At 40.4% G+C, this 25,285-nt stretch overlaps 6 protein-coding genes across 7 annotated transcripts in view; 2 read left to right on the plus strand and 4 right to left on the minus strand.

The window, feature by feature from the left end:
• LOC111196715 (zinc finger protein 484-like) overlaps nt 1-25,285 on the minus strand; it is a 353,380-nt gene that overhangs the window by 274,273 nt on the left and 53,822 nt on the right. The gene's annotated exons all lie outside the window — the stretch shown is intronic.
• LOC125801418 (zinc finger protein 239-like) overlaps nt 1-25,285 on the minus strand; it is a 203,934-nt gene that overhangs the window by 163,867 nt on the left and 14,782 nt on the right. The window lies entirely within an intron of this gene.
• Nucleotides 1-25,285, minus strand: part of LOC125801283 (zinc finger protein 239-like) — a 232,390-nt gene that overhangs the window by 86,072 nt on the left and 121,033 nt on the right. The gene's annotated exons all lie outside the window — the stretch shown is intronic.
• The window catches only part of LOC125801417 (zinc finger protein 239-like), a 181,259-nt gene that overhangs the window by 23,168 nt on the left and 132,806 nt on the right, over nt 1-25,285 (plus strand). The window lies entirely within an intron of this gene.
• LOC125801460 (zinc finger protein 239-like) overlaps nt 1-25,285 on the plus strand; it is a 203,053-nt gene that overhangs the window by 22,487 nt on the left and 155,281 nt on the right. The window lies entirely within an intron of this gene.
• On the minus strand, nt 19,095-24,724 carry LOC125801527 (zinc finger protein 3-like). The gene is made up of 2 exons (XM_049478335.1): nt 22,419-24,724; nt 19,095-19,968 (listed from the first exon to the last, which is right to left on the minus strand). Exon 2 carries the CDS (start codon nt 19,844-19,846, stop codon nt 19,193-19,195), a length of 654 nt encoding a protein of 217 aa, XP_049334292.1. The 5' UTR covers nt 19,847-19,968; nt 22,419-24,724; the 3' UTR covers nt 19,095-19,192.

The raw sequence follows: 25,285 nt of genomic DNA on the forward strand, positions 1-25,285 counted from the left end.
TAGGGGTTAATGTCAGTGGTTTTTTTTTACAGTAATTGTACTTTTTATGCACATTTCCTTTCTTTTATCCATGTCTGTCTGATCCTAATAAAATCACAATTGACTTATTGGCACCCCTGAATTTAGTATATGTACTCTCAAAAGCCATTGTGAATGTAATGAGTAATGGGTGTAAATAAAGGGTGTCAACATTTTTATTTTTTTTACACAAATTACACCACCAAGTTTGACCCCAACTTCCACCCCATCCATTATTTTCTGGCTGAATGATTAGAACACTCCAACATAGACAAGACAATAACAGAGAAGACTGGTGTACGGTGTCCAGTTGTAACGCTCCGGAGCCAGTCTCAGTTCAGACTATAGAGAGCGGACCTGCTCTCCTGGATTGAAGAGTTTACACTGTAAACTACAGATTCTCAGGTCAGTGTTTCTGTGATTTTTAATTAGAAATGTTTAGGGCTGTCAACGTTAAATTGTTAACACACGTGTGATGGAAGGTGTTTATTGAAATGATTCATAATCAATGACGTGTGATGATTCATAAACAATGACGACTATTAATGATATTACTTTTTGTTCCATGCGATGATAATGTGTACTCAGGAGCATATCTAAGATGCTGAGTGAGAGTTTTTCTATCTGGGGAAAGCAGTGTGTGTCTATGTATGTGTGCACGTCACGGATTGTTCTGTCTACAATTCTGGCGCCAGGGTCATTTTTCCTTCTGCTTGCGGTGTTTTGAGAACCAGTCTGATATGCTCACTAAGGGATTATGTCATACCACCTGTCAGAAGAAGTTGACGTGTCACAATGGTGGCACTGTGCCCATAATTGGGAAGTAAGGGATGGGAGGATCTAAAAGGTATAAAGAGAGCATGGCACTCTTGCAAGGCAGGAGTTCACTCTGTATTCATTACGTGTGGCTTCTCAATAAATCTTGTTACTCATTCTGATCAAGACTCAGAGACTCTGAATATTTCTTTCTTCCTGTCATTATTTTCCACCACAATTTGGCGTCACGGAACAGGATGAGCATGGTCTTGCGGCGGAGGGGGAGAGACTAAGCACCTGCCGAGGACGCTCTCCAGCAAAACAGCTGGGCCCCAGAAGCAAGGGAAAATTCCACAGAATAAGGACGAAGTACCGCGGGGGCAGGTGCGGCCTCTCACCCCTCATTCGCAAATCCAGGCCTCATCAACAAACATTGGTGGTGAGTGACAGGTTAACTAATTTACTCATTAAGGAAATTTTAAATGTAAACAATTGTTCTTAAATTAATTTACTCCCCTCCATCCTTCCTTCAGCACTCCGCCCTGGACAGTGTATAGTTACATGACGGTGTACAAGACTAGCCTGGTCGTGAGGCCTTTATTGATGTATGTAAATATATCTTTAAAGTAAAGAGAAGACTAGCCTGGTCGTGAGGCCTCTATTGATAGACGTGTCATTAGAGTATAGGTCCCGGGACCGTGGGGAGGAGTGCATAAATAATACTATAATAGTACAGGGTACTGATTGTGTATTAAGCAGGGATAGAAGAAGGAAGGTGAGACGTGATTATTGGGGCTAAATTACTCTGAGTCATTAAAATCGAATGAGAGAACAAAATGGGATCCCAAGTAACTAAAGAATTGAAATTTAATCCAAAAATTCATGATGCAGCTCTTTTCAATCAAATGAGCCAAGACTATATGTGTGTGTGTGTGTGTGTTTATGTAGTGTTGTTCAAAGGTTTGGAATCATTAGCATATAAACCCAATATACATATATTAAAGTAGGGCAGAATATTGAGCCATGCTGGAACTGTTCAATGTAACATGTTTCATTATCTTTATGGAGAATGCTGTAGAATTCTGAGGATGACAGTTTAGTGAATATGTGAGACAGCTTCATGTTTGAGTAGTAGTGATGAGTTATGTACAAATGTCCACATTGTGAAAGTCATCCCTGATTGAAACAGAAAAGAGATGAGGATTCCAGGCTTTTGATACAATGTGTGTGTGTGTGTTTCTGCATGTGTTGAATAAAGCAGTGAGAGAGATAGACAAAACATCTCTTTTCTGCTATCTTCTATCACATTTGGTGTGCGTGTGCGTGTGTGTGTCTGTGTGTGTGTAAGTGTGTATGTTTCTAACATTTGTCTAACTCTGATATTCTATAAGCTAATCTAATGATGAATATAATGTGTGTGTGGCTGTGTCAGAATCGCTCCCTATTCCAGAAATAGTGCACTATATAGTGTATAAACCATTTTTGCAGTACTGTTTAAAATCCCAGCAGTACATTCTGTTCCCTATATAGTTCACTATGAAAAACCTAATGCATCACAAAAATTTAGAAATTTCAAAATATACTATAATGCAATGCAGTGCTGTTGTATTAGACGTCCTCAGAGCAGGACAAACATGGTTTATTGTTTGGTTGTTCCATAATTCGTTTAGTAAATAGAAAATGCTACATAGTGAAAGAGTTAATGAGTGAGCCATTCTGAACACAGCTTCTGTCTTCATGTGGTTTAGGCCTTTTCTATTCTTATTCTTTTCTTATTGAGACTGATTTCAGCTCAGTCTCAGCTGAATGAGATTTAAAGAATACACATATCTAATTTCTCTAGTGGTTCTCATGTATCTCAGTCTATGCTGATCTTTTGATTCTCTTAATGAGGATGGTAGATTTTAGAAACCAGTAAGAAAAGATCTTACTTTCTTTGGAAAGGTTTAATTTGACAAACTTAATATTGTATCTATTACGAGCTGCAGTGAATTGGGTCTCTCTTTCTGACTTTTAAACAAGGAGACATCAGATGTTTTTAAAAAAAAAAAAAAATATGGAGCTTTCTGTTTTGCTTTCCATGTGTTTTCTATTTCTCGCAATGAAGAACTTGCTTGCATATTCTTGGCTATATTTTGAGTCCCCATCAGAGCACAACAATATAATGTTAATGTTTATACAGTTTAGAAATATCAAGCATTGTTTGGCTGGAAATATTTTTTGTTTTAGTTATTTCATGAGGCTAAACAATTTTTAACCATATTATAGAATTCCTTTCAGGATTTCTTTTTTATTATTATTTTTTTCTTTTAAGGTTTTTTTTTGGAGGGATTTTTCTCTTTGACTGATTGTTGCTCAGTGCTGTTTTCTGGGTGTTTGAGAAGGCGGGGGTGGTGCTCATCACAGGAGTTTTGACCCTCAGAGACAGGGTCCTCTGCAACAGTACTGTGAACATCATCTGAACCAGAGCACTTCATGAGGAGAGTCTCAGATGAGAGACTGTGTTTGGTCCAGCTGTCGGTCGATGGCTGGACTGCGTCTTTACCGGACCTGTTGTGATTCAAATGTTACAGCACTGGTCCAGGAAACTGGTTTCAGATCTGGAAGAACTGAGCGATCAGAGACCGCTTCAGACAGCACCTGCTCAACCATCAACACCACCCACCCCCAGCAGCCAATCAGCCCAGTGGATTCACCCCTCAGCCTGAGCCAGCAACAGAGACGTGAGACCAGATTTTTTTTTTATGCCTGTTTACTTTTTTTCCATTAAAAGGAGTGATTTTATTTAATTTTTGATGTTTATGCCTCATGTAGAAAATGTTTGGTTAAACTTTAAATCTGGTGGTGACTCAAATTATGACTGTTTTACCTTTCTTTTTAAGGAAAAAAAAAAAAGGGAGGTTTTAGCTTTTTTTGTTTCTCTTTTAAATAGTGTTTCTCATCAAAAACTTTGATGAATTAAAAATAATATCTAGTTCAGGAAAAAAAAATCTTTAATTTCATTGTAAACAGTAGCCAAACATGGTTGCTGGGCAGATTAATACATTAGAGGCCTATCACACATTGGCCCTCAATTTTCACTGGAAAGTTTTTTTTTTTTAGGTTTACATTATGTAATTTATGTTGCCTAATGACTATGATTTGTATAAAACATTTTTAATAACAATCATCTCCATTAAGGCTTATGTAAGGGAAGTTGTTTACTGGCTTTTGACAAAATTAATACATATAAACTCAGATGTAGTTGTAACTAGCTAAAGTAACCAAACATGCTGGCTTAAATAAAAATTAACCATTTAAAATCTTATTAATACATCAATGTAGACTATCAACTACAAAAAGAGCTTTGCTTGCTCCAAAAGTTTTTAAAAAATATATATATAGGGTAAGATAGAAATCTTTCTCTTATATGTGCATTAATATTAATGCTAAATTAATTCAATATATATAATAATAACTAGCTTGCTAAACCACCAGCTAACAGTCTTGCAACTATGCCAAACAAGTGAAACTTAAATATGTTTTTATTTTTTGCAATTAATTTACAGGTAGCACAGTTCGCAAAAATATATATTGGAACTGAACAAGAAAAATAAATATTAGGCCAATGACTTCTAACAGGACCACTGCAGCTCATAGCTTCAAAATCACTGTCATAGGAACTAGTTAGTCTAAACTTAGGTGGACCATGCCTACAACAGCTTGTGGACACAACTCCACACACATTTAAATTCTAACATCAGCCAAATGTTTTTAGACTCAAGTTAACAGATGGAAAATAAGTTTACGAAGGATATAGAGGAAATGCACTGACTGCATCATACTCATCAGTGTTTTGGAAGAACTGAACTCTCTACTTAAATAACTAAAATAAAAAGGGGGTGTTTTATGCTCCTTGTATGTTCGCCCTCAAATAACAGCACCAATAAGAATAAATATTATGAGCAATGCTTTAAGGATTTCTGAGTATATGTAAAGTTGAGGATTGTGGGTCTATAGATTGGCATTAAGAATGTTTGGCACATAACAAACTATTTTAAAATAAATAAAACTAAGATTAATCTGAAGTGCACAAATAAGTTTTAGATGTGCTTCAAAGGAAGAACTGGATGATCCCTGAGGGATATAAACTGATAGAGAGTTACAAATCTTTGGTGCATAAATACAGAATGCAACGCTAAATGTTCTCAACAAATGAGCTGGAATTGTCGATCTGTCAGGAGTCCTGAGATATACTTATACTGATATATACACTTTTTACACTAAATGAATATTAAAATCCAATCTAAATAATCTTCTCTCTTTTTTTTGTGTGTGAGTTAGAACTGTAGCTGCAGCATTTTGACCAAGATGTAATTTGTAAATTGTAGAGAATAATAATTGTAATCCAGAGAATAATGCATTACAATACTCTAATCAAAACAAAGGTGTAGATCAGCTTCTCAGCATCTAGTGTAAGAAAATGTCTAATTAATGTATAAAAATATATACATTATTATGGTTGAAGATTAAATTAGACAATGTGAAAGGTTAAAAGAAAATAAGAAGGTATTTGATAAATAAATGTTGAGACTATGTATTCTATAGTCTAGAGCAAAAACAGTGACAATGTTGAAAAAAAACTTTATGTTGTAATTCTGAAAAAAAAAAGAGAAAGTTAATGTAGTAAACATTTTGTTTATGAATCTTCTCAGATCCATGGTGGGCATAACGAGGCAGGGAGAGTCCGGCGTGGGGACTGGTGTGCAATTGGCCCCAGCATGTCCACAGCTGAGATGAAGAAACACTTGTTCTCATACTCTGTATGCGGACACTTGTCATTACTCCCGGGGCTTCTTAGGCGTTATGTAGACCATCATGGAATCTTGGATGATTCCATTTGGTCTAGAAGGGGGGGAGTGAAGGGTGTGATTGGAGATAACCACACCTTTACACTCTTATTCTTAAATGTTTTATACATTTATATATACAGTTATTATTTTTACTGTTCACTTTATAATTCACTTAATAACCTTATGATTTTTGCTCTCTTTTTAACTGTCACGGCGACACAAGGCTTTGGAGGTTGTTTTTTACTTTTTCAGGAATCAGGAAGGTCAGAGTGTTTTCATCAACAATGAGAGCTGTGAGGAGAACGTGACCCTGAGTGGCAGAGAAGCTTCACTGCTGTTCTGCTGTTCTGGGACCAGTGCATATGAACTAGGAGACAACAAGCTCTCTGAGTGAAGTGCTGGAAACCTCTCCTCAGATAGCCAGCGCATGCCTGTTCTACACGGCGTAAAGTCACACACAGGCCAGAAGATCTTTCCATCCACTCTTTTCCTCTGTCTCATCTTCTCACAGACTTTAGGACACTTAAGGACTGTCTGCTGTGTTCATGAAGGACACAGTGCTGAACAACATCATGATAAGAACTTGTTGCTCAGACAGGCTGGAGCTGATCACGTCATTAAAACTGGACAACAAGCTGTTAACTGGACTCTGCTGACGTAATCATATGATAAGTTCTGTACAATCACATGTCATTTGCAAAATGTATAACTGCTTGGATGAAGTATGAGGAGTTCTCTCTGGCCATCGACTGGCTTTGGTCTCTCTATCTCTCTCTGTCTCTCTCTCTCTCTCTCTCTGTCTCTCTCTCTCTCTCTCTCTCTCTCTATGGGTTGGGAATGTGTTGATCTATCGAGATTTTATTTGTTGATGTACTTTTACTCTTTTCTAATATATATCTATTAATTTTTGTTCCGCCATATGCAGAAGAAAGGCCAGTTCCTGCAAGTTGCAGTAGATACAATAGAGTTAGATACTGCATTTAGGCTGGACCGTTTGTTTGATGAAGGTAAAGAAAATTATCTGTAAAAAATTATTATTGATTCAGAATCAAAGGGGGGAGTGTGATGGAAGGTGTTTATTGAAATGATTCATAATCAATGACGTGTGATAATTCATAAACAATGACGACTATTCATGATATTACTTTTTGTTCCATGCGATGATAATGTGTACTCTGAGTGAGAGTTTTTCTATCTGGGGAAAGCAGTGTGTGTCTATGTGTATGTGTTAAGGAATGCACGTCACAGTTGTTCTGTCTACAAATTCTGGCGCCAGGGTCATCTTCCTTTCTGCTTGCAATGTTTTGAGAACCAGCCTGATATGCCCACTAAGGGATTATGTCATACCATCTGTCAGAAGAAGTTGACGTGTCACAATGGTGGCACTGTGCCCATAATTGGGAAGCAAGATAGTAAGGGTGGGGTATAAAGAGAGCGTGGCACTCTTGCAAGGCAGGAGATCACTCTGTATTCATACGTGTGTCTTCTCAATAAATCTTGTTACTCATTCTGATCAAGACTCAGAGACTCTGAAGTTTTCTTTCTTCCTGTCATTATTTTCCACCACAGGGGTTGGTTAGCAAAACTAATAAAAAAAAAAAAAAAAAAAAAAGGGGGAGTCAGAATTGAGGAAAATAATTAGCTTAATTTTGGGTATTGGACTATATCTTGAGGCCCTAACCTAACAGGGACATATGTCTAACTCTATATTCTATAAGCAAATCTAATAATGAAAATAATAAAGGTGTGTGGCTGTGTCGGAATCGTTTCCTATTGCAGAAATACTAAGCAGTTTGGATTGGCCATTTTTACAGTGCTTTGTAAAAACTGAGCAGTACATTTTTTCCCCCATATAGTTCACTATTTGCTAGTATTGACCCACGCCCTTGATTGGGCAGAGAAGAAGAAAGAGGGGGAGCGAACTCAGAGTATTTGGGATGGAGTTCGGGGCAGCTTCGCTGTAAAGCGTGAAGCCGAAGCCCCCCCTCTCATGAAAAGAAACATGAGAAGAGAATAAAATTAAAGAAGGAGGAAGATGGGGAGGAGGTGGGTGCGAGGTTTGTTCAATGAGTAGGTTGAGAGGAAGTGACTGTTTAAATAGGGATGGAAGTGGGAGGAGTGAGGGCGTGGCTCACTCCCAAAACTTAGTTATGGCACATAACTCCACTTTGCTAGTATTGACCCACGCCCTTGATTGGGCAGAGAAGAAGAAAGAGGGGGAGCGAACTCAGAGTATTTGGGATGGAGTTCGGGGCAGCTTCGCTGTAAAGCGTGAAGCCGAAGCCCCAAAAATTAAATCAGAACTTTCCACCACTGCTGGATTTAAGAAGCAACTGAGTGTTGGAAGTCCGACCTCGTAGTCTTGAGAAAGCCAGAGGATGAACCGATGCAAGGGGAAGGCAGTGTGGAAGTCAAAGGAAAGAAAGGTAGGGAATAATTAAGTAAGGTATTTGAAGGTGCTGCCAGCCTATTCGAGTATAAGAATGAATGAGGTCCTTGGTGGCAGAAATCGGTTGAAGTGGAAAGGTAGTGTTGAGCGACTTAACGGAATGATGCACGTGTTGTACATGTAGTTTAAAGGCCCCAAAAGCAGCCACCGACCCGCATGCGCAGCAGGAGCGACCTGGTAAGGTAGAAGGGGTGCTCCTGATGGTCCAACAGAAGTGAGGGGGGGGGGGTGATGGAGTGGGAAGACGGGGCGATGGAGTGGGAAGACTGTGTGGGAAGACGGGGCGATGGAGTGGGAAGACTGTGTGGGAAGACGGGGCGATGGAGTGGGAAGACGGGGCGATGGAGTGGGAAGACGGGGCGATGGAGTGGGAAGACGGTGTGGGAAGACGGGGCGATGGAGTGGGAAGACGGGGCAAGGCAGTGGGAAGATGGAGTGGGAAGACGGAGTGGGAAGACGGGGCGATGGAGTGGGAAGACGGGGCGATGCAGTGGGTGAAGACGGGGTGGGAAGATGGCAGCAACAGGAGATAAACAAAAGAGAGTAGGGAGGACAGACAGAATGAGGACAGTTGGAATGGCGGTGGGAAGATGGAGGATGGGAAGGGAGGACAGATGGACTGGTGTAGGGATGATTGAGGATGGGCAGGGAGGACAGATGAAATGGCGTTGGGATTATGGAGGATGGGCAGGGAGGACAGATGAAATGGTGTTGGGATGATGGAGGATGGGCAGGGAGGACAGACCGACTGGTGTTGGGATGATGGAGGATGGGCAGGGAGGACAGATGGACTGGTGTTGGGATGATGGAGGATGGGCAGGGAGGACAGACCGACTGGTGTAGCGAAGATGGGTAAGGAGGCGAAGACGAGGGTGGCGGTGACAAAGGTTAGTACGGCGAGGGTGATTGTTACAACGGCAACAAAAGATTGGAATGAAGAGGGTGAGATTACGTCCCAGATGGTGGCGATTATGCGGGCGGCGAAGGTGCAAGCTATGAAGTTGCGGCGATGATGGCGATGACATAGGCAGAGATGGTGGCAATGATGCCGATGGTGGTGAAGATGGCCAAAGTGAGGGCAAGATGATGCCCAAGACGATGGCGGCGAAGGCAAAGAAAATGAAGACGAAGGCGGGAAGATTGCAGCGATGATGATGGCGATGACAGACAGAGATGGAGACAATGAGGACGGCCCTGAAAACAGTGGCAGAGGTGATGAAGGTGATGTGGGCAGAGATGGTGGCGATGGTGACCATGGTGATGAAGATGGCCATGCGAGGGCAAGGTGATGCCCAAGACGATGGCGATGAAGACGAAGGCGAGAAGATCGCAGCGATGATTATGTTGATGACAGACAGACGACGACAATGAGGATGGCCATGACAACTGTGGCAGAGATGATGAAGGTGATGCAGGCAGAGAAGGTGGCGATGGTGATCATGGTGGCCAAAGCGAGGGCAAGGTGACGCCCAAGACGATGGCGATGAAGATGAGGAAGATGGAGATGAAGGCGAGAAGAACGCAGCGACGATGGCGATGACAGAGACAAAGACAACGAGGATGGCCATGACAACAGTGGCAGAGATGAAGGTGATGCAGGAAGAGATGGGGGCGATGGTGACCATGGTGGCGAAGATGGCCATAGCGAGGGCAAGGTGATGCCCAAGACGATGGCAATGAAGACGAGGAAGATGAAGACGTAGGTGAGAAGATCGCGCTGATGGGATGTAGGCAGAGAGTGCGGCAATGATGAGGATGAAGATGGCTACTACAATGACAATGATAGCCACGACGAAAACTATGGCAGCGACGATGAAGGCGATGCAGACAAAGGAGGCGGAGACGATTAAGGTGAAAATGGCCACGATGAGGATGAGATGATGCTCAGCATGGCGTTGATGAGAGCGAAGAAGGTGAAAGCAACGAATATGCAGGCCAGAAGATGGCGGTAACGGAGATGAAGGCGGTGATGTAGGCAGAGACAATGGCAATGGTGATGAAGACTATGGCGGAGATGAAGGCGATGCAGGCGGAGATGGTGGGGATGACGATGACGACAAAGAGGGCAATGACGAGAGTGAGATCACGCTCAAGACCATGGCGATGACGAAAGCAATGATGCAGGCGAAGCAGGTGAAAGTGATGAAGATGCCGGCGAGAAGATTGCGGCGATGATGGTGATGTGGGCAAAGATGGAGGTGATGATGGTGAAGACTGCCACGAAGATGACGACTACGATGGTGATGCAAAGATGGTGGTGATGACGACGATGGTGAAGATGGCCATGCGATGGCGATGATGGAGGTGAGTATGATGAGGGTGCCAAGGATCGTGGTGACGACAATGGCACAATACAATAGACAGAGCAGCGATGGTGGCAGAGATATGGAGGCAAAGACTGCAAGGGTGAAGATGCCGACGGCAAAGATGAATACGATGGTAAGATAAGTATAATGATGGCGAAAATGATTGCGATCATGGCGAGGAGGGTTATGATGGAAGCAGGGAGCATATGCGACCCACGCACTCTGTCCAGCTCAAGCATAGACACCACGTTGGATAATTGCCTTAAATTCCGAAACGAGGTCAGCATTCGGAGGAACGCCAGTTCCGGGCCGCCAGCAAGCCGGCCCACGGCAGGGATATCACAGGCAGCTGGGGGTCTCCCGACATGCAGCCGTCTACACTGAAATTAGCAGCACGTGACCAGCAGGCGGCGCCAAATCAGCAGCAGTAATATCACAGTGGCCATGCTCGAGTACCGCCCAGTGAGGCTGCAGGGAGGCGGAGCCACACCAAGCCAGCGGGTCAGGCGGAAAAAGCATGCTGGAAGGGGAAACAGGAAAGGGCGGGCCACGGGAGCGGCGCGGGCGCCGGCAGAGGCAGTGGAAACGGCGTGGGCGCCGGTAGAGGCAGAGAGAGAAAGAAGACGCTGAGAGAGAGAGAGGGAGAGGGAGAGAGAGAGAGAGAGAGAGAGAGGGGCGCTGAACTCATATGCAGAAATACCGCTGATCCATGGATGAGAAGGCACGCCGACAGAGAGAGAGAGAGAGAGAGAGAGGAGGCGTGGCTACGCTCCAGAACGGCCCAGTGAGGCTGTAGGAAGGCGGAGCCACACCCAGCCAGCGGGTCGGGCGGAAAAGAAACACGGGCCGGAAGGGAAAAAAGGAAGAGCGGGCCGCGGTAGCGGCACCGGCGTGGGCGCCGGTAGCGAGCGAGCGAGCGAGCGAGAGAGAGAGAGAGGGGCGCTGAACACGTCTGCAGAAAAACCGCTGATCCACGGATAAGGAGGCACGCCGACAGAGAGAGAGAGAGAGAGAGGAGGCGTGGCCACGCTCAAGAACGGCCCAGTGAGGCTGCAGGAAGGCGGAGCCATACCCGGCCAGCGGGTTGGGTGGAAAAGAAACGCAGGTCGGAGCGGGCCGCGGTAGCGGCAGAGAGAGAAAGTGAGAGAAAGAGAAGGGCGAGAGAGAGAGAGAGGAGGCGCGTCCACGCTCGAAGCTCGAATATCGCCCAGAGAGGCAGTAGTAGGAGGAAATGCAAAACAGACGGCTCCAAGCAGTGCAGCGAGCCGCCGGAGGGGCGCGTGCAGCGCCGAAAAGGGTCGAAGAGGAGTCCGGCGAAGACGCGAGGAAGCCCTGTGAGTGCAGCAGGAGTGGTTCAGCGGAAGCGCTGAGAGAGAGAGAGAGAGAGAGAGAGACCGCCGCGGATGACAGGGTCGCGGGGAGGCCTCGTGAAGGAAGCAGCAGCGGCGAAGAGAGAGGGAGAGAGACCGCCGAGGACGCGGAGACCGCGTGGAGGCCCCGCAGTGGCAGCAGGAGAGGATAAACAGCGGCAGCGTCGCTGGAGAGATGGCGGAAAGAGAGAGAACGCGGAGAACGCGTGGAGGCCCCGCAGGGGCAGGAGGAAGGGTATAGCAGCTGCGGCAAGTGAGACCGCTCAAGGGCCGAGGAGACCATACGGGAGCTGCCAGACCAGGTAGAGGAGACGATAGCCACAGCAGCCGAGACAAGATGAAACCACTACCAGGGAAGGCAGCCTGGAGCAGAGGCAGTGGAGGAGTCAGGGTGGATGGGAGCAGCTGGTCGCAGGAGACAGACAGGTGCAGAACCATCCTGTACCAGGTAAGGAGGGGTCGGCAACACCACATGCGAGGTTTGTTCAATGAGTAGGTTGAGAGGAAGTGACTGTTTAAATAGGGATGGAAGTGGGAGGAGTGAGGGCGTGGCTCACTCCCAAAACTTAGTTATGGCACATAACTCCACTTAATTACATTATATTATGATAATATTGTACAGAAGATGTATGCTAGAAATTCCAAAATATACTATGCCATGCAGTACTGCTGTGTCAGATGTCCTCAGAGCAGGACAAATAAACATGGTTTATTATTTGATTTTTAAATAATCAGTTCAATAAATAGAAAATGCTACATAGTGAATAGTGAATGAATTAATGAGTGAGCCATTCCAAACACAGCTTTTTCTATCAGGTGATTTAGTCAATTATCTTACTATTCGTTTCTTACTCAGACTGATCTCAGTTCAGTCCTAGCTGAATGAGATCTATATAAGACAGATGTAATATCTAATTTCTCTATGTTCTCATGTATCTCAGGCTATGCTGACATTTTGATCCTCTTCAGAGGGATAGTTGATTTCAGAAACCAATGAGAAAAGACCTTATTTATTTGAAAAGGAAACTCAGTATTGGATGTAATACAAGCTTTAGTGAATTGGGTCTTTCTCGTTTTAAATAAGGGGAAATAAAATGTGTTTAAAAATGCAGCTCTCTGTTTTGCTTTACGGTATTAAATTAGACTAGAAAGAGATCTGGAAAACAGCATAAATTTATTTTTCATGCTTATACAAAGCCACCTATAAAACAAATGCATAATTTTCTGGCTGTAGCATGAACAAAATCAGCTAAGCAATATAAAATTGTTTCATCTGCATAATGGTAAGGTTTGCAATCTGAGAAGCAGAGCCAGCAATATAATTTATGTATATATTAAATAAAACTGGACCAAAATGTAACCTTGTGGTACACCTTTAAGGTACAGATGCCAAATCTGCATAATTATTCATTGACATGCACTCTTTTGTGTCTATTCCAGAGCAGTGGCATCAAAGCAAATAATTTAAGCTAAATTAAGTGGAAGAGAAAAGGTGATACTGATGGTAATAAATAAAATATGTATACAATAATAACGAATAATAAACCATGGGTACTTGGTGCCTTGCACAGGCTTTCACGGTAAACACCAGAGTGTGAGTTTATGACAGTCTGACATACCTGGGTTTGCGCTCCCTAGCTGTAACCTGCAGGAACACTACGGCACTGAATGTTGATAAAACAGTGCTGCTACGCTGTGTGTGGTTCAGTGTGATAGGCTGGTTAGCCAAAGACGGGTAATACAACGGGACAACCTAAGGCAGGCACAGTCTCGATCTGACCACCACATGCATTTCAACAGACCACGGAGAAACATCTCTAAAACATCATGGAAGGGAAGCGCAGCCCAGGGGGAGAGTGAGTGGATGAATGAAGTGATGGGGTGTGGGTCAGTGGAGGCCTGGGCAGGGTAGACCAGCCCAATGGACAGTAAGAGGGTGACGCAATTTTGCGTTAAGTTCTCTGAAACAGAAATTCTGTTTCAGAAAAAGGGGGAGAGGTAAATAGATGACCATTATTACCACCATTATTTGCCCAATAATTATTTTATACTTTTTATCTTTTTAAAACCTATTACCTTTTTCATCTCTCACCACTATTACTAAAATTTTTGACCAATCATTATTTTATAGATATAGAGCATTTTTTCAAACTTTTAGCTTGTTTATCTTTTAAAGTTTGGTTTTAAAACAACCATTATGCAGATGAGTAATTACTTTCAGCAATATTGTAAAAGTTTTAGCTTTTAAGACACACTCAATCCTAACTTTAAAATATGAAATGTAGACACAAAATTAAACTTTCACTATTCAACATGTAAGCCATTTTTTGAACAAGAAAAACAATGTGTGAGGTTTGATAAATTGTTTAAGGAGATAGATGTATTGTTGAGAATTGTGAAAAGTAATCTGCTGTGCATTGTATATGCACAAATACATATTGAACATATTGATCAGTAAATGAAAAGCATTGTTTGGATTTTATTTGCTATAATAACAAGAACAAAGCATTGTAAAAAATTGTTTATTGATATTGCTAATATTATTGTCTGTAATGTAACGATTGATACAGAGAAAAATAATCACGTTCCACTTATCCCAATTCTTAAAGCACTAAATAAAATCAACTAAATCTAGAAATCAAGGCTTTATGAAAATCTTGGGAATTGAAAAAGTCAGAAACATAATTTCTTAGTAAAATAGCACACCGCGGAAAATTAAAGTGGCAGGTAAAATAATATAGCCACAAGCGGTGATTCTAAAGTCCAAGCAAGAGTAACCCAAGAAAGCCCAATACATCAATATGGAACCATTCCTGAGACAGAAGCCACACTATGTGTAGTTTGTTTGAGTTTAAAACTTTGGGCCCTGATATTCTATCAATCAGTGTGGAGATGAATGGGAGAATAGAGCAGCGGATCATTAAAACTTTGCATGGAGCTATATATAAAAAAAACATGATTTAGATGTATTTCCAAGTGTTTGTTTCTTATCTATTATCTATATAGTGTTACCAATACAATATGAGAAAAAATTGTTCGGACACAGTTATTTTGTTTAAAATCAAGTACATTTTTTTGTTCAACACAAAAAATATTTATATTATGTATAAATGTTGATATTTTAAATGACTTTAATCTATTTTATTGATTCGATATGCTTAGTACTTTTAATATGGTTTAACTTAAAATTAGAAAGAAGGGGTTCGGACACATAACGGTAATGAAAATTTCCATATATTTTTTATTTAATTTATATAAAAATAATTTTATATGATCATGAAAACAATTGATCCATACAGTACTACCTATTTGCTTTACACACAATATCAGAGTTTTTGTGAATTAAGTACTGATTTTAAAAAATTGTCATGGACATGTTCCCTGCAGCTTCATGAGAATCACCCATAACACCGACCAAGCAGCTTATAAAGCCAGACCTTGTAACAAGTGGGAACACGTAATTAGGTCGACACATGTCAATTGGTATCCAAGCGAACGCTGGGCGACTCGTGAGCGGGAGAAATGAAATAAACTTAACATACAAAGGGATAATAGTGCGATAAATAATCTAATAACCATTGCATTAGAGTGGCAATCCGATCCTAATGGGGAAAAATCTTTAGCATTTTTTAATAGGGGTCGGGGTGGATGTAAATGGTAACGACCCTGTCGGATGGATCAAAGTTAGAGTTACAGATAAACCGACCATCGACACAGACGAGGCCACAAAAAAAACACAATAGACAATAATGGGGGGGATCGGCCTATACTGGAGTGTGAGGAAGAGCAAGAGGAAATGCTGGAAACCAACCAGTCTTGGGGATGACTTTAAGGCAATGATGTCACTTCCTCCTTTGATAGAGTTCGAATTATTAGCCGCCTGGTGGCAGAGGAGCTGTGGGAGAATTTTTCCTGTCAAAAATTGGTTGGAAGGCTGCCAGAACAGGTTTTCGCTCCCACCATTAGCAAAATGTTCACACATCTGTTTATCAAGTGTTGAACATATGTAAATACATATTTGGAGGAATTACGATGTGTTGACGTATCTGGTTGATACGTCAAAAGGGAGAATTGAAGAGTAACTGTTTATTTTACCTTGGGTGTATTGACAAATATCTTTCAGTTATGATTACTTATCTTAGTATCTATATTTACATAATCATTGTGTGAAACCTTGTATTCTATATGCATAACCAATACTCACATTGTATTTGATCATTTGTATTACTCACAGTGTATTTTACACGCATTTATATAGAAGATTAACCAATACTCACAATATATATTATTTACACATATAGTAAACATTGTTTGATAAGGCATTTACTAACACATTAACATATAACATATGAGATGTAGCTCAGGCTTGAAGTATTTTGTTTACTGCATGACCCTATCTAACGGTCATCAACTCGACTGGTACGGGGCTAAATTGCTACAGAAGAGGCCTTAGATCAAAGCGGCCTTTTGGTGAGTGAGTGCCTCCCTAGAACCTGCAGCGGCTTCAAAGAGGGGGGTGACGCACACACACAGATAGTGCCATGATGTTCCATTCTGGAAGAACACAGTCAAGGCCAAACACTAGTGGTCCGGTCAGACACGTGAAACTTGAGTACTAACACGTGAAATTACGCATATTAACATGAGCTAATCGTTAGCAACGCCTCATCAGCAGGTTTCACGTCATTTGGGGTATAAAACATGGAGTCATATCAGAGGGGGGTCAGAACTTATACTGGGACGGCTGTTAGACGGTCTTTCATGTGTGGGTTCTCCTGAATATTCAGCACTTTGTAATAAATACTTGGTTTGCTTTCAACTTCACTCCACCTGTCTGACTCTCTCTATCAAACGAACACGCAGGGGAGTTGTACCCCGGACGAGAGGTGGGGGTAGCCCACCTTTCATTTTCTTTTCTACAACACTAGCTAGGTTGGCTAATGTTAACTTCATTTTAGTGTGGAATGTTTTAGCTAGCTAGGTTAGCTAATGTTAACTACTTTATTTCAGTGTGGAATGTTTTAGCTAGCTGGGTTAGCTAATGTTTACTACTTTATTTCAGTGTGGAATGTTTTAGCTAGCTAGGTTAGCTAATGTTAACTACTTTATTCCAGTTCAAAATGTTTTAGCTAGCTAGGTTAGCTAATGTTAACTACTTAATTCCAGTGTGGAATGATTTAGCTAGGTTAGCTAATGTTAACTACTTTATTTCAGTGTGGAATGTTTTAGCTAGCTAGGTTAGCTAATGTTAACTACTTTATTCCAGTTCGAAATGTTTTAGCTAGCTAGGTTAGCTAATGTTAACTACTTAATTCCAGTGTGGAATGATTTAGCTAGGTTAGCTAATGTTAACTACTTTATTTCAGTGTGGAATGTTCTAGCTAGCTAGTTTAGCTAATGTTAACTACTTTATTCCAGTTTGAAATGTTTTAGCTAGCTAGGCTAGCTAATTTTAACTACTTTATTTCAGTGTGGAATGATTTAGCTAGGTTAGCTAATGTTACCTACTTTATTTCAGTGTGGAATGTTCTAGCTAGCTAGTTTAGCTAATGTTAACTACTTTATTCCAGTTTGAAATGTTTTAGCTAGCTAGGCTAGCCAATTTTAACTACTTTATTTCAGTGTGAAATGTTTTAGCTAGCTAGTTTAGCTAATGTTAACTACTTTATTTCAGTGTGGAATGTTTTAGCTAGGTTAGCTAATGTTAACTACTTTATTTCAGTGTGGAATGTTTTAGCTAGCTAGGTTAGCTAATGTTAACTACTTTATTTCAGTGTGGAATGTTTTAGCTAGGTAGCTAAAAGCCCAGAGCTAATTATAGAGAGCTAGATAGTTAGCTAGCTACCTCGTATTAGAAGTGTTCAAGGCAGGAATTATCATTTTGTAGAAAAAGCTTTTTGGCGCACGCACGCACACGCACACACACACACACACACACACACACAGCTGCTACTTTTACCCAAGCCTACCTTACTCTGTACAGAGAGCAATGCAAGCCTTCTGAGCTAGGCTAACTTAGCTAGCGTTAGGTTAGCTGGATCGTTCTGGATAGTTCAGCCTACATTAGATCACAAATGGCAGCTAAATAATATGGTTTTGATAACTGTATAAACAGAAAACCTTATCTTATTATCTTTAATTTGCTTTCATTCTTTTTGTGCCATCTGCCATGACTCCAAAAATTCATAACCCCCCTTTCCATGATGAAAGGAAGGAGGATCACAGAGCATGTGCACAGCACAACATAGCAATCTGTGAAGTCAGGTACAGACCAGTAAATACACTAAGTGGTAAACACAACATACTAAGTGGTGAGCACCACATATTAAGTTGTGTCCAATACTTTGCGCGAAACGCACATAAATGAAACAGAGAGCACATAAATCTGCATATACTATAAAAGTTGTCTTCGCTGAGGCTTCAGTCTTCTTACTGGTGGGAGGAGAAACCTACATGAATGTACTTTTATTGGTTCATTAGTAACTTAAAATTTGACCTGGCTAACTGATTGTCCCAAAGGAAAGGTATTCAACTTTGATCAACTTTGTGGATTACAGCATCAGAAATCTACCATATGTTCTAAGAAAAAACACTTAATTATTAAATCTGATTAATCAAAACAAAACACATAATTCCAGGAAGGTAAAAAAAAAAATACATTTATATTTTAACCAGCAAAAACAAAGACTCCTTTTGAACAACATTAAACAGGGTGACGCAATACACATTTGCAAGGTAAATAAATGAACAGAATTGGAGAAAATAAAATGAAAAGGTTTACATTTAAACAAATAAGTATCTGTTAAGGCTGGGAATGAAATATACATTTACCAAATTATTCTTTCCTCCTTATGGCAAAGCATACTCAATTTTTAAACTACAAATGTCCTGGAACTATGAAATCCACACTCTTTAAATGTTAAATATTATTAGTTCTAAAGACTAATGCAGAACCTGTAAATTAGTGAAGTGTCCTAGAAAGGATGTTACTGTAAACTAGCATTAGACATTAGTATTAGTAAACATAAACATTAGAAATAATATAAACAAGATGATATTCAAACTTTTGAGTTCTTTCCATAATATCTACATAACACATTAGTTGTAATTTGCTTTCAGTACTAGATTCAAATATGTAGAAAAACTACTTGCAACACAAGTACAACAAGTATGAAGCTTAAATAACACTTTAAATTCTAATCAAATAAATATACTTGTACTTTTACTTAAGTCTGAGTTTCTAGTTTTTTTTACATGTCTTTATACATACATGTCTGGGAAAAACATATCATGGAATACATTAAACAACATCCCCAGATAAGATTCATTTTGCTGAACCTGTAAAAGCCATTGTTAAATTCAGTTCTTGATTGTTTCTGGTGGAATGTGTCAGAGTGACAGAGTGAAGATTCTGGGTGGAATAAGGTGCTTTGGCTGTCAACGATTTAGAATTTGCACTTTTTATTGCAGTGGAACATCTGAGATAGTTATCTCTCCTGTGTGAATGCGCTGGTGAATTTTAAGATAATTCAGTTGATTAAAACTCTTCCCACAGTCTGAACAGTGATACGGTTTCTCTCCTGAGTGAATTCGCTGGTGTCGTTTGAGATTACCCTCTTGATTAAAACTCTTTCCACAGTCTGAGCAGTGATACGGTTTCACTCCTGTGTGAATGCGCTGGTGTTTTTTGAGATTACTCTCTTGATTAAAACTCTTCCCACAGTCTGAGCAGTAATACAGTTTCTCTCCTGTGTGAATGCGTTGGTGAATTTTGAGTTGACTCTGTGTAATAAAACTCTTCCCGCAGTCTGAGCAGTGATACGGTTTCTCTCCTGTGTGAATGCGCTGGTGTATTTTGAGACTACTCTGTAGATTAAAACTGTTCCCACAGTCTGAGCAGTGATACGGTTTCTCTCCTGTGTGAATGCGCTGGTGTATTTTGAGACTACTCTGTAGATTAAAACTATTTCCACAGTCTGAGCAGTAATATGGTTTCTCTCCTGTGTGAATGCGCTGATGCTGTTTGAGATGACTCTGTTTAGTAAAACTCTTCCCACAGTCTGAGCAGTGATATGGTTTCTCTCCTGTGTGAATGCGCTGGTGATGTTTCTCCATGTCGGGACTTTGCTTTGTTTATCTGTTAAACATATCAAACAATTTCTTTAGTTAAATATCATTTTTGTTGTGGTGATGAATTTTAGGAGAAATTCCTGGAAATCCCTGGAATATTTTAATTTCTGGAAAAAACAAAGACAAATTTAATTGTATTTTAAAATAAAAGCAGATCAATTAACCAAAAAATGAGCTTAATCAGTTACACTATATGGAGAAAAATACTGGTACATCTTTCCATTACCAATCGAAGCTTCTGAACTTTTGTCCTATTATAGATAAACAAAAGTACCTCTGTTGGGGGGGGGGGGGCTTGGGGGAGAGAAATGTGTTTTAAAATAGTCAGCGTCCTGTCATTACTTTCCCACCGTGCTCCGCAAATTTATATGGGGCTTTGGTTTGGCGCCCCCTCTAGTGCAGTGCCCCTATGCCTCGCATATGCTGAATACCCCCTTTTTGCGCCACAACAAATGCCATAGGGATGTGCCACACTCTGAAAAGTGATTATATGTTTTGGTCAGAAGAACTAATATTATCAAGTTGAGTGAACAGCCAGTACAACTCGAGACAAAATTGTCTCGAGGCACAAATCTGGGAAAGGATACAGAAACATTTCTGCTGCTTTGAAGGTCCCAATGAGCAGAGTGGCCTCCACCATTCGTAAATGGCAGAATTGCAGGGCCGTCTAAATTGAGCGATCAGAGATAAGGGCCTTGGTCAGGGAGGTGACACTGGCTACACCCAAATTTTAAAAACCAGTGGATCGATATTGAACAGTCGGAAAGTGGAGAAATAAATATCCAGAATCTTCCATTTTTAAGTAATTCAGTTAGAAAATATCCTCTATTTAAAAATCCAGGAATAGCAACAACGCTTACAGCTTGGTGGAGAGCCAATAAGCTTATTAATAGTGATCTAATTCCATGTATATTTACACCAATATGGCATAACCCAGACTTTCTTATAAACAACAAAACATTTATTTTCCCTAAATGGGAAAAAAAAGGAATTAGACAACTAAAAGATGTTTTTGAAAATAATAGTTTGTGTAGTTTTGCAGATTTATGCCGAAAATATGCTCTCAAGCAAAAATATTTTTTTCAGTATCTCCAATTGAAAAATGTCTTAAATTTTAGAATTAACATAAAACAAAACTCTTTAACCCCCCCACCACTAATTCAGCTTATCAGTACGTTCACTCCGGAAAAAAAACTTTATCAAAACTATACAAAAGTATAAACACGATGAATGACACCGTAATTATTCCCCACAAGGAATGGGAATTGGATCTTTCAAAGACAGTAGATATTTTACAATGGACTCAGATTTTTACAAATATATTTTTTATGACACATAATCCAAATATTCAGTTAATACAATATAAAACTATTTATAGAACACATATTACACAAGATAAGATGTTTAAAATGAAACTCTCCGAATCAGATATTTGTAGGCAATGTTCACAAGACGTGAAGGACACCTATTTTCATGCAATTTGGCTCTGCACAACAGTCAGAAAATTCTGGACAGAGGTGGTTGGATACCTTTCAGACTTAACAGACACTATTATACCACTTTTACCTTCTTTATGCTTACTCGGAGATGATACGGTTTTGGAACTGTCAGAAGCAAAAAGAAAAAAATCCCAATATTGGTCGCGCTAACTTTAGCTAAAAAAACAATCTTATTACATTGGAAGTCAAAACAAAACATTACAAGAACACGGAGGTTAAATCTTTTAATAGACTACATATCATTAGAAAAAATTGTTTCACTTACAAAACACAGTCAACAGCAGTTTAGTAGTATTTGGAGCCCCATTATGAAATCTATAATACTATAAGTGAGCTGATGCCACAGCTATCTAATTTAAATGTGGGCATAGTACTTTAAAAAACATAACCCCCCTAAAAACAAATATTATTATTATTATTATTATATTTTTGTTTATTTTTTTTTATTATTATTTTTTCCTCTTTCTCCTTTTCTTCTTTCTTAATATATGTCCTCCCTTAAGAGTAATGCAATTTTGCAGAGTGAAATAAAGTATTAGACCTCCAATGAGGGGGGGCGGTGGCGGGTTAAAAAAAAAAAGAAAAAAAAAAGGGAGGTGACCAAGAACCCGATGGTCTCTCTGTCAGAGCTCCAGCATTCCTCTGTGGAGAGAGGAGAACCTTGCAGAAGGACAACCATCTCTGCAGCAATCCACCAATCAGGCCTGTATGGCAGAGTGGCCAAGCGAAATTCGCTCCTTAGAAAAAGGCACAAGGCAGCCTGTTTGGAATTTGCCAAAAGGCACCTGAAGGACTCTCAGACCATGAGAAACAAAATTGTCTGGTCTGATGAGACAAAGACTAAACTTTTGGTGTGACGCCAGGCGTCATGTTTGGGGAAAACAAGGCACTGCTTATCACAAGGCTAATACCATCCCTACAGTCAAGCATGGTGGTGGCAGCATCATGCTATGGGGATGTTTTTTTAGCAGCTGGAACTGGCATACTAGTCAGGCTCAGGGCTCAGGGCTGTGTGCTGAGCCCCGTCCTGTTTACACTGCTCACATATGACTGCTCACCTCTCCATCCAGGCTGTCATATTGTGAAGTTTGCGGACGACACGGCAGTGGTTGGATGCATCACGAACAGAGATGAGTCCAGCTACAGGCAGGAGGCGGAACACCTGGAGGATTGGTGCAGAAAAAACAACCTCTGCATCAATGTAAAGAAGACGAAGGAGATTATTGTGGACTTCAGAAGGGGCCAGCATGCCCAACTCCCCCTGCACATTGGAGGATCTGCGGTGGAAGTTGTCGACAGTTACAGGTACTTGGGTGTGCACATCAGAAAGGCACATCAGCGGCTCTACTTCCTCAGGAGGCTGAGACGAGCTGGACTCGGGAGCGTAGTCCTCACCTCCTTCTATAGATGTGTGGTGGAGAGCGTTGTGTGCTCCAGCATCAATGTGTGGCATGGAAGCTGCTCTGCTGCAGACAGGAAAGCACTGCAGAGGGTGGTGAAGGCTGCACAGAGGATTGTTGGAGTTAGCCTCCCAGCACCACAGACATCTACACCTCCAGATGCAGGAAAAGGGCCACCTGCATCAGGAAGGAGCCCACCCACCCAGCACACGCACTTTTTGTCCCACTCCCCTCAGGCCGGAGGCTGCGGAGCATCAAGTGCAAAACAACCAGACTCAGAAACAGCTTCTTTCCGGAAGCTGTAAGTCACAATTTCGTTCCACTTCATGTACCACATGTGATGCGAACAAAATCTCCTTGAATCCTTGAATTAACTTAATACAATTTGGAATAAGGCTGTAACATAACAAAATGTGGAAAAAGTGAAGTGCTGTGAATACTTTCTCGGATGCACTGTAAGTGCACACAGTATGTTGGAGTGCTTGGAGCTACAGAGTTGACTCTTGTGCTGTCGCGGTATTATGATGTCAGTATTGGCAGTTCTATAAAAATATGCTAAATATTTTGAGAATACCTATATCTACTAAATAAACTAAATTATTTAGGCCCACAATACCCCCCCCCTCCCCCCAAAAAAAACTGTGGAGCTAATGAAACTATTGTTGTGTGAACAAAACTTGAAATAAACTTGAAATGTTACATATTTACAACTTAAACAGTTAAGCTGACCCAATGAATGTTTTTTTTTCAGTGTACAGAAATTAATATTACAATAAATAAAATATCTATCCTGCTTGGCTTCTCCTGTCTAGTGCTGTGTACTGCTACCAAAGAGACTCTCCTCGCACTGCTCTTCAAACTAGAAAATATGGATTTGATCAAATGGTCCTTCAATGCTATTGACACCATCTTCTCGACAAGAAGCCTGGGTTCGGGGGAACCTGTTTGTCCTACAGAGTGCGTAGAAAATTGAGGACCATGAAGGACAATAGAGAATGTCTGCGCTAAACTTCAGTAGCCATTCTTCCAGAAGAACACTGCAACGCAATATCTCTCCCTGTTTTCTTAAGCTGCTGGATGTTGCTCTGACTGTTACTCAAGGTTGTCTCGTCAATCAGACGGTTGCCAGGCAGTGGAACTCAATGTAAAATGCAATTATATGTATATTAATGGTATTAATTAAAATTATAGTATATACTTGTATGTTTGAGGGGACATAAAATCAATGTAGGTTGCTGAAATAAAGAATGCATGATTAATTGGATTGTAAACTTGGTTGTGTGGATTTCTGAATTCAAACTTAATTTGACGAGTATAAAAATCTAAGGGATGAGGAGCAGGAGGGCAGGAAGCGCAGTCTGTGTGTGTGTGAGAGAGAGAGAGAGAGAGAGAGAGAGAGAGAGAGAAGGAGGCAAAGAGACAGAGGGATAGAGAGATCTTTGACCAGGTCGGAGCTGGAAGTCTGAATCTGAGTGTTACTGCTGGACACCATAAGAGCACGCTGTTCAATAATTCAGCCAGAAAACTAATCAGTGTGTTGGGCGGGGCAGATTACTGCGGAAGTCAAACTTAAAGCCTTAATTAACTTTATTTTTTTTATAATTTTATTTATATTTTTTCCCCGATTGGCAGGGCCAATTTTGCTCCCTCTGAGCACCGGCAGCTTGATGGCAAAGCTGTATGAGCGGGGATTCGAACCTGGTGCCTTGATTAACTTGCATTAAAAAAAATAGTAACACATTACTGATTCCAAATTAATAGCGTGCATTAACGCTTTAACATTGACAGCCCTAAAATGAACATTTATAGAAAAATATGTAGTTAAATACTCTTCAGTTTATTGTGTTTTTACTTTTTTATTTCCTTATTTTGTATGCAGCTGCCTTATGTGAACTGCAGAAAAGTGATTTTACACTAAAATATAAAAAATACTCTAATATATAAAATGTTTAGTTTAGTAGTATTTTCTGTTGACGTACAACAAACACTTCTCAGTTTATTAATCTAACCAAAAGTATTTTAGCAACTAATTTCAACACATTTTTAAGTTGGCAAGCCTAGCATACATTTTAAATGACTTCGACTAAATATATTAAATTGACAACTTAAAATATTAGATAATGATAAAAGATCTATGATAAATTCTATATTGAAGTGATTCAATCATTTAGATGTAGCTAACATTTAAGACTTGTTAGACCAACTTAATTTTGTAAGTGCAGAAAACAAATGAGCCATAAAGGTTTGCTAATTTAAAAAAGGCCTGGAAATTAGTTGCTTAATGATTTTAAGTTTAATTTTTTTTTTTTACAGTGCATATCGTACCATACACAATAATAATCACCAACATTTTTGAATATCGTGAACAATATTATACCCTAAAATATCCTTATATTATATGTAATATAATTATTACATCAGGGTACTACATTTTTACTGTTTTTAGCAAAAGAAAAATTCACACTGTTCTCATTTCCCTTTATATATCTACTAGCAGTGTTGGGCACGTTACTTTGAAAAAGTAA

The sequence above is a fragment of the Astyanax mexicanus genome, chromosome 4 (genome assembly GCF_023375975.1).
Source record: "Astyanax mexicanus isolate ESR-SI-001 chromosome 4, AstMex3_surface, whole genome shotgun sequence".
NCBI classification, from domain to species: Eukaryota; Metazoa; Chordata; class Actinopteri; order Characiformes; family Acestrorhamphidae; genus Astyanax; species Astyanax mexicanus.